The sequence below is a fragment of the Pholcus phalangioides genome, unplaced genomic scaffold (assembly GCF_987345545.1).
Source record: "Pholcus phalangioides strain wild (caught in Gottingen) unplaced genomic scaffold, Ppha-v1.0 ptg000007l_1, whole genome shotgun sequence".
Lineage (NCBI taxonomy): Eukaryota > Metazoa > Arthropoda > Arachnida > Araneae > Pholcidae > Pholcus > Pholcus phalangioides.
In genome coordinates, this window is record NW_028301600.1 from 42,738,679 (window position 1) to 42,753,423 (window position 14,745).

At 34.7% G+C, this 14,745-nt stretch overlaps 1 protein-coding gene across 9 annotated transcripts in view; it reads right to left on the minus strand.

The window, feature by feature from the left end:
• Positions 1-14,745, minus strand: part of HUWE1 (HECT, UBA and WWE domain containing E3 ubiquitin protein ligase 1) — a 564,154-nt gene that overhangs the window by 122,235 nt on the left and 427,174 nt on the right. For 8 of the 9 annotated variants that reach the window (XM_089233267.1, XM_089233272.1, XM_089233273.1 and 5 more), the window contains 2 exons: positions 6,686-6,802; positions 6,414-6,579 (listed from right to left, as the gene is read on the minus strand). In XM_089233267.1, coding sequence (XP_089089393.1) covers positions 6,414-6,579; positions 6,686-6,802 — 283 coding nt within the window. The remainder of the gene's footprint in view (positions 1-6,413; positions 6,580-6,685; positions 6,803-14,745) is intronic. The other variant, XM_089233271.1, reaches the window with a different exon arrangement.

Genomic DNA, 14,745 nt, shown 5'->3' on the forward strand with positions numbered 1-14,745 from the left:
AAATTTTGTTAATTTAAATGAGTAAACCAATGCCCCTTTTCGATTCTTCGCAAAGGCGCGTGTGCAATCTTGTGGGAAATAAAGCAAATTTACGGCGTAGATACGCTGTCTTTGAACGCATGTTGGTAGCGGAAAAATTACCGTTATTTTCAGTATATAACCCGAAGGAGAAAAAAAACTCTCCAAAATCAGAAAATTCGGCATATTCATTCAGGGACTTTGATAGCCCAAGGGTTATACCAATAATGGTACGGGACCGTTATTCAACTACTTCCAGGGTCACGAGATGACGCAATTGTAGTAGATGGTGGGAAGTGAAAAAATTTAAGTTTACCCTTCCATATCTTTTCCCTTGTCTCGGAAAAAAGCGCACCTTGTGAAAAAAATTTTCATGCTTCTTTTTCCTAAATTCCGGGTATTTGACGCACTAAGTGCATTAGTAGTACCTCCGCGAACCACAAACAAGAATTGGCGTAAATGCGTGGGGATTTGGCACTTTGTCGCACCATGTAGCAAGAGAACCGCTTCGGTGCAGCTCTTGCACCCCTGTGTGTATCATACAGTGAATTCATTGCATACTTATGCATCATCAACATTGAAATATTTTTAAAAAAATTTCAGACAAACAAGGTGTATGTTTTTATCATAGAAAAAACAACCCACTGTGTGAATCATTAAGAAATCACTGAGCTTTATGAAAAATTTCTCCCATGGAAAATGTTTCCACTACAAACCAATTAAAAGCACAAATTATTTTAATTTCTTGCTGATAATTCAAGAATTATAAACTAAAAACACAGTACTTATAATAATTAATGCTATAATACATTTCTCAGAATGATTTATAGGCCACTGCATATTATCTACAGGTTGTTTATATTGATTTGTACGAATGGTTTTTTTTTATACATTGTAATGTCCGTATAATTTCTGTATTCACAACTTAATTTTTCAATAAATGACCTCCAATGAAACGTTTATTTTGAATTGAACAGGGTCACTTTCAGACTTGATGGAATCATTCACGGAGGAAGTTTCTTGAGCAATAAATTCGAAGATGAAGCCAGATTTTCACCAAATCGCAATGCTTTTCACTTTTCATACAGGATTTCAGCATCAAGCTTTTATTACTGGAAGGAGCATGGAGCTGCAGTGACAACAGCCACAACGAATGCAAGGAAAACATGACTCATTGAATAACACAGTTCATACCTGTCAATTTCCTCATTGAAATGTAGTTTAGTCACTAAATATTGCAATTAATTTTATTTTAAAGACTAAAAAAAAAATTTTCTAAAGATAGAAAAAGATTAAATTTCATTAAAGCTGAAAAAATTTATTTCCTTAATGCTGGAATAATGTCTTTCATCAATTCCAGAATTATCTGCTTTACTAATTCTAGAATCATTCCTTTCATTAATTCTGGAATAATTGCTTTCATCAATTCTGGATTTGTTTCTTTTGCTAATGCTGAAATTGTTTTATTAATGCTGAATTTTTTTTTTTATTAATGCTGAATTTTTTCACTGATTCTGGAATTATCTTTCATTTATTCTGGAATAATCTTTTTCATTAATTTTGGAATTATATCTTTCATCAATGGTGAAATTGTCTTTTATGAATTCTGGAATCATTACTTTCATTAATTCCGGAATTCCCTCTCATTAATTTTGGAATCATATCATCTATACTGAAATTATTTCTTTTATTGTTTAAACTCATTTAAACGACTATGGATGCAATAATAAAATAACGGAGATCGCGCCGACATTCAATGCGTCATGTGATCTTCCAAGGAATGATGTAGACAGCTGATGTCATACCAATGCCGGAACTAGAGAACTACCGCCCAGGTGGCAATTTTTAGGTGAACACCGTTATAAAATTATCTAATTCCGAATCGGTGGGGGCAGCAAGACAATACAAAAATCCTAGTTATGGCCCTGCGTCATACTCCCTCCAGTAATATAAGCTCAATGGATTTCAGTGCCGATTCACCCATTGAAGTGATATTGAAGCACAGCTTGCCTTTGGCAGCATTTTTGTCTGGCACACTCAGCAACCAATCTTGATATAAGGGATTTTTCAGTCATAAGTTATTAAAAGTGCATACACTTGCCACTCATTTTTTGTTTTCTTTAAGAGCCTTGTAAAAGCGCTTCACATCACTCCTTAATTTAAAAAAAAAAATCAATATTTTGTTGACACTAATAAGAGGTAGCTTCGATCACTTACGGACCGAAAGGCTGAAATTATTTCGACAAAAATTATGAAACTTTTTTTTAAGATATTGATTTCTCAAGTCCTCCAGAAAAAATACCTAGTACAAAAGTTTAATGACTTCCAACAACTCCAAATACATCTACATACAATCACAGGATACATGCTACCATAAAGCTAGGTTTTCCTAGAAGTGGGTTGTTTGGGGGCCAGAGCGTGCCGCCTGAGTTGAAGAAAAAAAACAACGATCAGAAGTACATTTTGAACTCTAGCTTTTATTCCATAAAAGTTGCAAGGAAAAAAAATGATCATAAAAAAAAAAAAATAAAATAAAACGAACAACAACCGGCAATCTCAGGGAGGAAAAAAAAAAAATCTGACATACACTCAGAAAAAAAACCAGCGCACAATATAAAGCCGAGCTCCCATGAGAGTGAGAGCACGCGGCCAGCGATTTACATATTGTGTCGGGCCGAGAGGTTCCACTTGCACAGAGAATAAAAAGGGAAAAAACATTCTAACATAAGTTTTTGGCGCCGCATGAACCGAATGGGATCATTTCGCGTTGACAGAAACGTGTTACATAATCACACTACACGTTTGTGTATTCCTACAGTGGCACATCAACTCACGGCCCTGGCATCAGCTACTCTGTTATCTGCATGCTCCGGTTTGAAGGAAAGCATCGAGCTTGATGAAGGGAAGTGAAAGAAAACAAAAATGAAGAGAAGATTGGTAAAACGAGTGGCACACAACGCATTTGACTCCTCCAGAAGCAGTCGACCAATCACGCCCGACGTAAAACACTGCCATGAGGCTTGTTGCGCTCTCTAGGAAAACAGTCTAATCTGTTTTCTTATTATTGGTGAGTGGACGACGTGTCACACTGGGCGATTCACTTTGCACGCAGTACAGAAAACCTGTTCCTAGGAAAACCCGGCTTAAGAATAATGGGGAAAAAAGTGCTTTAAATCCAATTATCCAGGGTTATTGGCTGCTAAGGCTTTTTCCCTGTGCTTTACACTTTTTTTAAGCACGTCACTTACGGAGTAAAAAAAAAGTAGCGAAAACTATTTCGGAAAACACTTTTTTTTCAAGGGTTCTAGCAGAATTTTAAAAATAAATTCTTTTTCAAGGACTTTTGTGGATTTTCAAGGACTTTTAAGAGGACTTGAAAATGAACTCTTTTTTTTCAAGGACTTTTCAAGGACCGTACAAACCATGGTGATACAACAGACTGAGTCATAATTTGGTCATCAGCCAAATTTCTTAGGAGCCAAGCATGGTTTTTATAAAAGGAAAAAAAATTGGTTTAAGTTTTTTTCCGACTTTTCTAAAATAATGACCCTTTCTCACGTCAGAAGGGACATTATTATGAAATCAGAAAATTTTGTGTTATCCTCAGACTCTGGTGTAAAAATCACATATAGAAAATTTTAATGCTAATGCCAATTTTATAATTGCCATAGAGCAACCTGGAATTTGTCAAGCCCTCATATAGAACCTTCAAAAAATATATCAAGCTTAACCCTATAAGTAATAAAATCATCATTCTATTTTAAAAGCAATTATACAATCTAAAGCTTTATTACTAATAAGAAATAAACTAAATAACAGTAAGAAAAAACCATAGGTGACTAAAACTTCAAACCCACACGATGACCATGTTTTCATAAATATTAGATAAATTTGAAATCTTACAAAACTCAAGATAAAAAAACACCCCAAAAAAAAACAATTAGCTCGTGAATACAGTCAACCCTCAGTTCACAAACAATTTGCAAACAATTCAGTTTACCAACGATGAAAAATTTGATTTACGAATATGCAAATTAGCAAAAAGCAAGCCTAAAAGACATGCAAAAAGAACCAAATCCAAAGAAAAGCATACTTCAAAAGCCTGATCTACGTGGCTATTTTTCTTTATATACTGGTTGAAGAATTAAATTTGATCCACGTAAAATTCCCGCTTCAAAATAAGACTCCTCTTATTAAGCCCTTGGATCAGCAGGTCATAAAATTTTAAGAAGCTCTACACCACAGAAGTTCTTCAAAAGATTTTAGACATTAAACAATGGTTTTAGACACGGAGCTAACACTCAACTTTTCAAAACATTATTTTGATACTTTACATAGCATAATTTTTATTGACAAAGCTTAAAGCAACTGTCTTACAGAAGCCATAAATTTAGCATGGCAGATATTGTGGCCAGATTGGTTTGCTTGCAGATATTTTCAAGGCTTTGACACAGATTATAAACTTGGGACTGTCATCATTTACATTACTTTCATATTATGGTTATTTTTGCAGTATTAGTTTCATGATTTCCAATGGTTTTAAATAATGCACAAAAGAGCTGTTAGAAAAATTCACACCAAAAATCTTTGGGGTTCCAGTAATGATTCAATATTTTTTTGTTTCATATTGATTTACTATAAGAGAAATTGTTTTGATTTACTAACAGGCTTCAAGAACGAATTGAGTTTATAAACCAAGGTTTGACTGTAATTTGAAGCAAAATATACAGGGCGGCCATAAAATAATTTTCCCTAATTGGAGGCAGCGGCAGCTAAACCTGATGAACCAAATGAAACCACATTTCATATACAGATTACGGAATTCAAAAAAAAAAAAAAAAAAAAAAAAAAATTGGCACCAGCAAAGTACCAGATAAGGGAGATTTTTTACACTGCTGTCATATACAAACTAGGACATTTGCATATCTAGATTGATTGTGCAAATTGCCTAGTGCGTACGTAACATCAGTGCCAATCATTCTTTTTAAAAGGGATGAGTGAACATTGTCAGCAGTATTTGATTGAGTGGATTGGTGTTTAACATGTGCCCTACTTTACTTCAATGTGCTTTACTTGTAGAGCTATTCTACACTAGAAAGTGTAATGCCATGACAGCTCTTAGAGAATTCAGAAGGCTTCCTAACCTGCATAAAGGTCTAATGTTTGCAGTAGCGTTGAGAGCTATGATTAAAAATTCTAAGAAACTGCATCACTAGGAGATAGAGCAAGCAGATAAAAAAACAAAAACAAAAACCAGTACCACCAACAGAAGTTGCTACTGCAGTGTTCAAGAAAGAGACCAGTAGTGGTGCTGCATTTCTATCCATCTACGATCAGTCATGTGCAAGCATTAAAAATCCCAGATTATGATGAACGCCTAATCTATTTGCTAATGCTGCTTCCCCAAATGAAAATAAACATTGATTCGCCTTGGAAAATTGTGTGTGGAGGATGAGGCTCTAATATTCATTTGAATGGATGAGTTAATACTCCTAACTGCAAAACATTTAGGCATCTGAACATCCCACTGTGATCCAGGAAGTGCTACTACATTCTTTAAAAATAACCACGTGGTGCAGATTAACAGCCAATTTTGAAATAGGGCCATACTTTACTGCAGAACATAACTGGAACAGGTTTTATTACCTTTACTGTTAATAGCAATAATTAAAGGCAAATGCTGCAAAATTGTATTACTCCTGAATTGCAGCAAAGACAATGCTTAGACTCAATTTATATGTAAAATGGGACATGACCACATTCTCATGGTTCAGTGCCTTCTGAGCTAGAATTTCGGTAGTGAGCATTAGCAGTGAATATTTTCCAATAAAATGGTCACCCCCATTCCCCAGACATCACCCCATGTGGCATTTGGCCGAAGGGGGGTACCTTAAATCTCTTGTGTATGCTGGTGACATTCAAAACCTGCATATGGTTGTAACAGCCCATCTTGAAAGTTTACACACAGCAGTAAAGAACATCAAACTAGATGCAATATGTTGTACAAAGGAAAGGTCAGCACATTGAATATGTTGCATGTTTTTTCAGGGGAACCTAATGTTGATGAATAAAAAACTATTTTCTACGAGTTTCATAAATTCCTAACTGAATAGTATGTTAATTTTTTATTACTGAAACATTATCAAATTTCTGTATTTTTCATTTTGCATCTGTTAATTCTAATTATTCACTCCGTTTCAATTCTGACAGTACCAAAATCGCCCCTATTGGTGACTTTTTGGGATAATTTTTTTTTCTTTGTGGAATTCTCTCCCCATGCCTTCCACAGTCTGTACATGAAATTTAACTTCATTTTGTGCATTAGTTTTAGCTGCAGATGCCTCCAAACATGGGAGGTTATTTTACGGCCACCCTGTACATCTCATGTTTCTTACCTGCAGAACGGAGAATACGAGAGAGAGCAGTACCCGCATGTGATGAGAAAAATCTTTCTTGAATTTGGCGATGCCGTGCCTCCAGCTCTCTACGAAGAGCATGCGCTTCTGATGCCACTTCAGGTGGTAATAATGCTAGTAGACTGTCATCCATATCAGCCAAAACCTAATGATAATTAAATGAATAGTTAATTCTCAAGCGGTTTTAAATAGATTAATATTAAAGTTTATTTTTTATGATAAAATTAGCAACGATACTGCGGTATGTATACCTGTTGGCGTAAACCCTGTGGAAGTGTCTGTATGAACACTGTTGGATCAACAGGTGCATCTGGATTAGAGTTTTGTGCAGCAAGTCGTTGCTGCTCAGCTCTCTGTTGTGCTAGAACCTTGAAAAAAATTTTAATATTTTTCTTATTGTAAATTCATGAGGCAATCTAATTATACAGGCTGATAGTGTGTGTACTGAACCATTTTTGTAACCATTGACTTTACAAGTATATACTTCCACTTGAAATAAGTTTAAAACTGATGCACATTTTCTCAAAATGCCATAATTCTTTTAGGAGTAATGTACATAAATTGTTATAGAGCCTCACAGTGTACTAAAACTTTCAATTACAGAAACAAAGAATGTGCTCTGAAAATTTGTTTACAATAAAGTTTCATAATTTTAGATGCAATATTTACAGATGTAGGCTCGTACAGTTGGGTATACTAAATTTATTTACAGGAAAGGAATAGAAATTTATATCACTGAGGAAAACCATACCCACAAAGCAACACACACCGAATGGATGACATCACAACAACTTAATTTGAACAACTCTCGGGCACCACATACATTTACAGGGCTGTCAGCCTTGACTATTACTGGCTCTCAATCTGGTTTCATGATACCGTCTTGGTATGAAACCAGGAACAATTCAGTACATATTATAATCATGAAAATGTGTTACATAAACAATTATTAAATATCAATTATTAAATATAAATTATACAATTATTAAATAAATTAAAAAAATTAAGGCAATAAAATGAAAGATTCACACATATTCATACAAAATGAAAAAAAATTTTTGTTCGTTTTTCACGAGAACGACAATTTATAGGCTGGTTAATCTCTGGGATATGATAATGCACGACCCGTCTCTTCGAAATAATCTTCATTTTCCACTTTTCAACGCTGCTTAACCCTTTCCAACTCAGTGTGCTAATCTGGGATTGGATTTTGGATTTATTGACACAAGGACCAATTTGGTCAGACTGTGCCAAAACAAATAATTGTATAAAAATAAGAAAAATTGTCCTTTTGTCATGTTAAATAAATAAATAAATAAAACTGTGCATGATAAAAAGCAATTTGAAACGTAAAACAATGACATGCATTGTAAAAAACTATAATTTGTTATAAAAACCAATAGCTTTAATGTCATTTAAAATGTCTAGAAGTGAAAGATGATTTCGACCAAAAACGGTCGTAAAATGATGTGAACAAGTAAAAGCATAAGCAATGGTCAATGTGGTGCCCAGTCTGGGTACCTAAAAATTTCTTTTCAAACACTGAAAATAAACAATAAATAAAATGAAAATTATCTTAGGGATTACATTGAATCTTTTTTTAAATCAACACTAGATAACAGCACCATACAAAAGCCGATCTATACTTTTGGCCCGTGTTTATTTTTTGAAAGCCCTTATTTTTCAAAGAAATGGATTCAAATTTTAAAGATTTTTTTTAAATATAAAAAAGATTTCTGGAAATTTCTTTTTATTTTGTTGGCTGTACACTAACCTCTTCATTCTGTATAAGTTTTAACTTTTTACATTCAGAGTTTGACTAAAATCGAATCCCGAATTCAAGGTTGGGCACACCCACAAAATTAAAACGGTAAGTGTTATCTTTACAAAATAATTATACCTGCATACTCCTCTAGGCCTGCTTACAAATTTTCTTTGTGAAATTTTAACTTCAAAGGGTAGTGTGTGCCGGAAAGGGTTAATAGGTGTAGGTTGACCCATACTCGATTACCGGGATTGTAAACAGGTCCTTTTTTTCAATTTCGATTTGTGTATCCCTTTCTCCAATGTAATTTCTCACTGATTAAATCTTTCAATTTGTCTATGATAGAAGTGAAGTTTTTGAGGTAAGGGATGATTTTAGGTACAAAGTTATCATTAGCAATGACCACTCGTACGTCATGTCTAGTGTTACCTTTAGTTCACAGTTCTCTTCTGCATTGCAAGAACTAGCAGTATGCTCGGTAGTTTTGCATGTTGCAGTATTCATGGTAAATCTTATCATGGACAGTTTTTCAGACCAGGATGAATGATCAGCTTCAACCAGTATGGCAAGACGAGGCTTTAGATCTCAATTTTTTCTTTTGACTGGATTAGCTTGGGGATGATACAGCGGAGCAAACACTTGGGCTATGTCTAAAATATAACATAATTGCTGCATTACTGCACTGATGAACTGTCTCACATCACTTATGGCTCGTATCACTAACCTATAACGTAGAAAGAGTTCTTCGAGCAACACTGTAATGCATCAGTACCATGGGAAAATACAAATAACTTGGTTTTGAAAAGGCATTTACAATGTCTTTTGCTAAGAGCAAGACACTATGACTTCAACTTCAGGTTCGTTCCCGAAAAACAAATTCCTGCGACAAACACTCTTTCAAGAGCTTCTTCAAGGGAAACTCTCTCAACTTCATCCTATAGCAGATGTGGTGGAGATTCGATTAAGAACATCAGCTTCTTCACAGTGTCTGGCCATCACCTACCTATAATGCAACAGCACATGCAGAATAATTCTACATTGCGGGAAGTTCAATGCCTTATATTCGAAGGTTGGCCAGAAACTAACACAAATATCAGTGCAGTGGTGACAGCATATTATCCATACCCAGATGAATAGGCTATTTCCTATGGAATAATTGTTAGAGGAGACTGCATTGTAGTACCATTAACACTTTGAGCTGAAATAAAAAAACATGCTGGGCAGCATCAGGGCATAAATGCATGTCTCAGATAAGTGAGAGAAGTTGTTTTCTGGTCGAACATGTCAGGAGATATTCTTAGTATGTTAAGACATTGTAGCACATGTACTGTCTTCGCACCAGCCCAGCGATGATAACCCATGACATTCTTCCTGTCCCGTGGCTTAAACTGGGTGTTGATATTTTTCAGCTGAAGGAGCAAAATTACTTGATCCTGGTAGATTACTTCTGCAAATTCATAGAAGTGGACTTCTTGCAAAATACTATAGCTAGCACAGTAATCCACAAATTCAAGCATCATTTTTCTTGGCAGACTTTCTTGCACAAGCCTGCTGACCAGTAGCCAGCGCCTACAATTTGCTCTACCGCAGCTTCCTGAAGTCCATACACAGTTACTAGAAAAGCAGAATGAGATGGATCAGCGACATAACAGAGCATTACAAGACCTTGCGCCATTGCATCCTGCAGCTTCAGTGTGGCACCAGAACCCATTGCACAAAAGACATTTGGGAAGACGACTAACAAAACAGATCAGCCGGTGCATATACAAGATCTCTAAAAATGAGGACTCCATGTTCAAACAAAGCAGGTAATTCATTAAACCATGTATCCAACAAGAAATATTAGAAACCAAACAAACAGCTTCACAGCCAATCTATCACCACCAAGACATCCGTACCTAAGATGAAAGAGCCCGAGCACAAGCCAGAAAGAAGTGGTCTTAAATCTCCAACAACTAAAGATAAGGTATCATCACAGACAACCTGCGATAATGAATCTTACACGGTCACATGTTCGGAAAGCCTGGTGAAACCTCAATTAAGGCTGACTTACTCTCACAAATTATATGAAACTTGTTATCAGAATTGTATCTGTTTTAACCGGCCTGGTCAATATTGATTTTGACCACTTAAACTAATAAAAAAACCTGAAACTTCAAAAACTTTTCCCATTAATTCTTAAAACGTAGTTGCCTGCCTTAAGTAGTTACTGCCTTAATAACTGAAATTAATGACTGAAGAAATGAACATTTTGACAAGGACACTAGCTGAAAGTGGTTTTAGCCATCTCTAAATGTGGTCAAATATAGTCGAAACTGATTTAGTAATAATTTTAAATGTTTCTATTTTTATTTTATTAAAATAATTTCTTAAAATAATATGATAATCAAATTTAAATTTAAACAGACTAGTACAGGGGTACCCAACATGCAGCACACGTGCCACTTGTGGCATTCCATGGTATTTGTATTAACACGAGAACACTTTTCAAAAATTAAAGAAATTCTATTCAATTTTTCAATAAAGCAAAAATTCACTCTAACTTTTAAACAATCAGTTTCTTATGAATGATGGAATTGCAAGCTGCCAACACTATATTTAGCATGGTAGGCATCTTATGTAATGACTTTCTATTCAATGCATTTCTGTTTGGCTTTTCATTATTGGGCATAGCTGCTGAATGTCCCATGTATATAAGATGCAGGATAGTCCACATGGGGAACATGCACTGTATAAGACAATTACATTGTATAGTTGCATTCATAAAAAGTCGGACGACCTTATTTTTGCTAAAATATTTTAATATGCATGGGTATAATCGGTATATAAAACACAGATTTAATTCTTACCTACTAATAAAATACATGCGAAAATGGACCCATAATGGAATCAAATCAGACAATTCACAAGAATTATCAAAAATAAACATATTTTTCAGTATTTGGTAGGGTACCTCATGGCTTTAAATACTGCACTGCATCTATGGGGCATTGAGTCCACCAAATCTGCCAAAAGTTTTTGATAGGTATTTTTTTTCCCATTCTTGCTGCAAAAATTGAAAATTTTCATCCAGATTAGAGAAAATTTCATAGATTTGCAGTGATGTTTAAGCACCTCCCATAGGTTCTCTATTGGATTTAGATCACGTAATATCGATAGCCATTTCATAATTTTCATTTTTTTGGCAGTAAATCAGTTTCACAGACTTCACTGTGCTTCAAATCATTGTCTTGTTGATCCATCCTCAAAGCATTTGAGTTCTGCCGTAGGGTAACATGTGGGTGTTTAGAATGTCCAAATATTGTTTTGGGTCCATAATGACTGTTTTTCACACCAAACGACCAGCACCGGATGATCCGAAGAAGCCCCACACCATGACGTTACCATCACTGTTCAACTGGAGGAAACTGATATCTCTTGTTGAATCTCTTGTTTACTGGCTGCCTAATACTATCATTGTTCACTCGATTCAAACATTTGGAACTTGGATTAATCACACCACACTACCTTTGCCCATTGTTTAGAAGTCCAACTTTAGTGCTTCCAAGAAAAATCAAGTCTGGCCTTTCTATTCTTAATGGAAATCAAAGGATTCTTTGTGGGTCTTTGAGCAAAAAGAGGCACTGATAGAAACTCCATAAACTCGCTTGGAATGCTTGCTTTATCTCCATGTACTCTTTGTCGAATTCTTTACTGTGAATGTTGTTTTATCAAGCAATCAGTTCTATAACAAGTTTTTCTTGGGCGATCAGAACCAGACTTTGTTTACCTCACCATGCACTTGAAACTGCTTTCAAATATCACATATTGCCGATTTTGGAACATTTAGAAATAGTTAAACAAGATGGACACAGCTACATTCTATCTGTTCTTTTGTTTCCAGAGAAATTTTTCTTTTATGAGGCATTTCCCTCACCTCCAAAGTTACAGAAAAACTGATTTAAAAAAAAATGAAAAACAGCTCCAAAAACATGACTGACTTTTTTGAAGTTTGAATGACTTCCTATCGAGAAGCAGCATATTATATAACCTTTCTTTTCCTACAAAGTTAACTCAGTCATAGCAGTTATGTAGATAGATGTCATACATAATTCTGATGGAAGGAAATTTGTTCTGATGGAAGGATTTGTGGAAGGAAAAAACCTATAGTAAGATTTTATTTAATGCAACTGTATATCCATAAATTCTAGGAGGAGGTTAAAACATTGTAAGCCCTCTTGCGAAGTTTATTGGGAGAGGGGGGAAACCCAGACAACATGAGTTCAAGTTCCAGTGTCTACACCCAACATGGTATAGGTAAGATAAACACAGACCAATAAACTTATGTACAAACAAAATGTGCATTGCGATAATCAAATTTACAACTCAAAAATAAAAACAATTTAGAACTCAAAAAGTGTGACAAACTTTTTTTTGAATGAAAATAACAGGACAGCTGAACAATATTTTGCAGGGACAGAATTTTTAGAGTAAAATTTTAGAGTGGCATGTGCATTGAATATATTCTTGATTGTAGCATGTGCATTGAATATATTCTTGATTGTAGCATGTGCATTGAATATATTCTTGATTGTGGCATGTGCATTGAATATATTCTTGATTGTGGCATGGCTTGGAAAAAGGTTGGCCACCTCTGGGCTAGTAGTTGTAAAATCTGCTGTCAGAGCTGCAACTAGAAACAAAAATTTACTGTCACCAGAGTATTTCAGTGCCCCTTCCCATAATTTTGAAAGGAAAAACAAACTCAGTGCCTTAACTAGGCACTGACTAGGACACAACCTCTACTAGTTGAGGCTTTGCTTGTGCTGCGAGAAGAGAATGGCATGAAACTATGGCAGCTCTGAGAAACTACTCTTTAAAAAATTAATAATGGAAAAATTGGTTGCTGTTTCTTTAGTCCATTTGATGTCATCTATAGTAAAAAAACTACTCAAAATGGTCAAAACCAATATCAATCAGGACGGTTGACCCAGCGGTTTTCTGCATGGTTAGAACCACAATTTGTGCATGTGAATGTAACCATTTTTTTAAAAACATTCTAGTGCTTGTTAAAAGTAAAAACTGATCTTAATTTTAAATTTAATATGAAAGGTGGTTGAAACTATTACTTTATACTAACATTACTATACTAACTATTACTATATAGTCACATAACTCTTCTTGGTTACATTGATGTCATGTTATTTAGTCATGCGCGCAAGCTGTTTTTAATGCATTTTTTAAATTTTTTTTTTATAAAATTAAGTATTCAGGGTGTCTACCAAATACCAAAAGCAAAATTCTGGGATTTTTCTCATTTGCAGGACTCCCACTCTAAAAATTAGAAAAAGTAGGATGGGGTACCCCCCAGACAATATAATCATGGCATATTAAACCAAAATCCTTATAATTTTTTTAAAATTTTAAAATTAATTTTCTTTCATAGCACACTATTTCAGTATCCTGTAAGATTGACTCAAGACAAAGCAAAATGACACAAATGATTTGATTAAAAAAATTTTTTTGGACAAAACAGGGTCTTTTCTGATCTCACAATATATTACATTTTTTTGTAATATATTGTCCAGTCTGTCAACTCTCTTCAACAATACACACAGCAAATTATACAGATGCAACGCCACAAGTAAGTTTTTTAAGAATGACGCTCTTTCAATACCACTTCCAAAAGCAAAATGTGTAAATTACAAGGTCCAATATAAATAAGTCAAGGTGGACCAGATGGTTTTACTGCATTGTCTATCCCTTTTAAAAAGGATTTGTTTAAATTTTAGTGGTCAATGCCAGTGTAATAGTTTTTGACAAATGAAGCACTTTCATTTAAAGCTCTTTACTTGAGCATAATAAATATTCTGAAAAATTGAATTTTCTGGATGTTATGCCAAAACTGATATTTGGAAAGAAAAGTGATTTGTCTCCTTCGGGAATCGAACCCAAACCCCTTGCATACCGGGTAAGTGCACTAATCAATATCTATCCAAATATCAGTTTCGGCATAACATCCAAATATCAGTTTCGGCATAACATCCAAATATACAATTTCTTAGTGTATTTCAGGACAAAAAAAATACCATCTCTTCATTATAAATATTGTTTGTGCCTTAGCATGCCTTAATAATACAGGAGAAAATTGAATGCTATTAGGCATGCAAGTCACAAAACCTAGACTATGTATGTACCCAACTGCTTTGTTATGCAAACTTGTTTCACCTACCAGGTGTACAAGTATGAAATGCGGATTTCAGAAAACAGATGGTGCACCAATGCAGTTTGTGCTATAAAGATTTGACACTGCGCCATCCTGTGTCATCAACAAGTGTCAGATGCGCACGAGTGATAAATTGGAAAAGTGGGTGCATAGTGCTGTATTGTTGTGTTCAATATTTCGAAAGTTATACTGAACATCTAGTTTAGAAAATTTCTAGTTAATTTAAATAATTCATTGATGATTTAACATATTTATTAATACTAGCTGGGGATTGCGCACAATCGCTTATAAATATGCGAAATAAAATTAAACTTACAAAAATGGTTGGTATATTCATAATA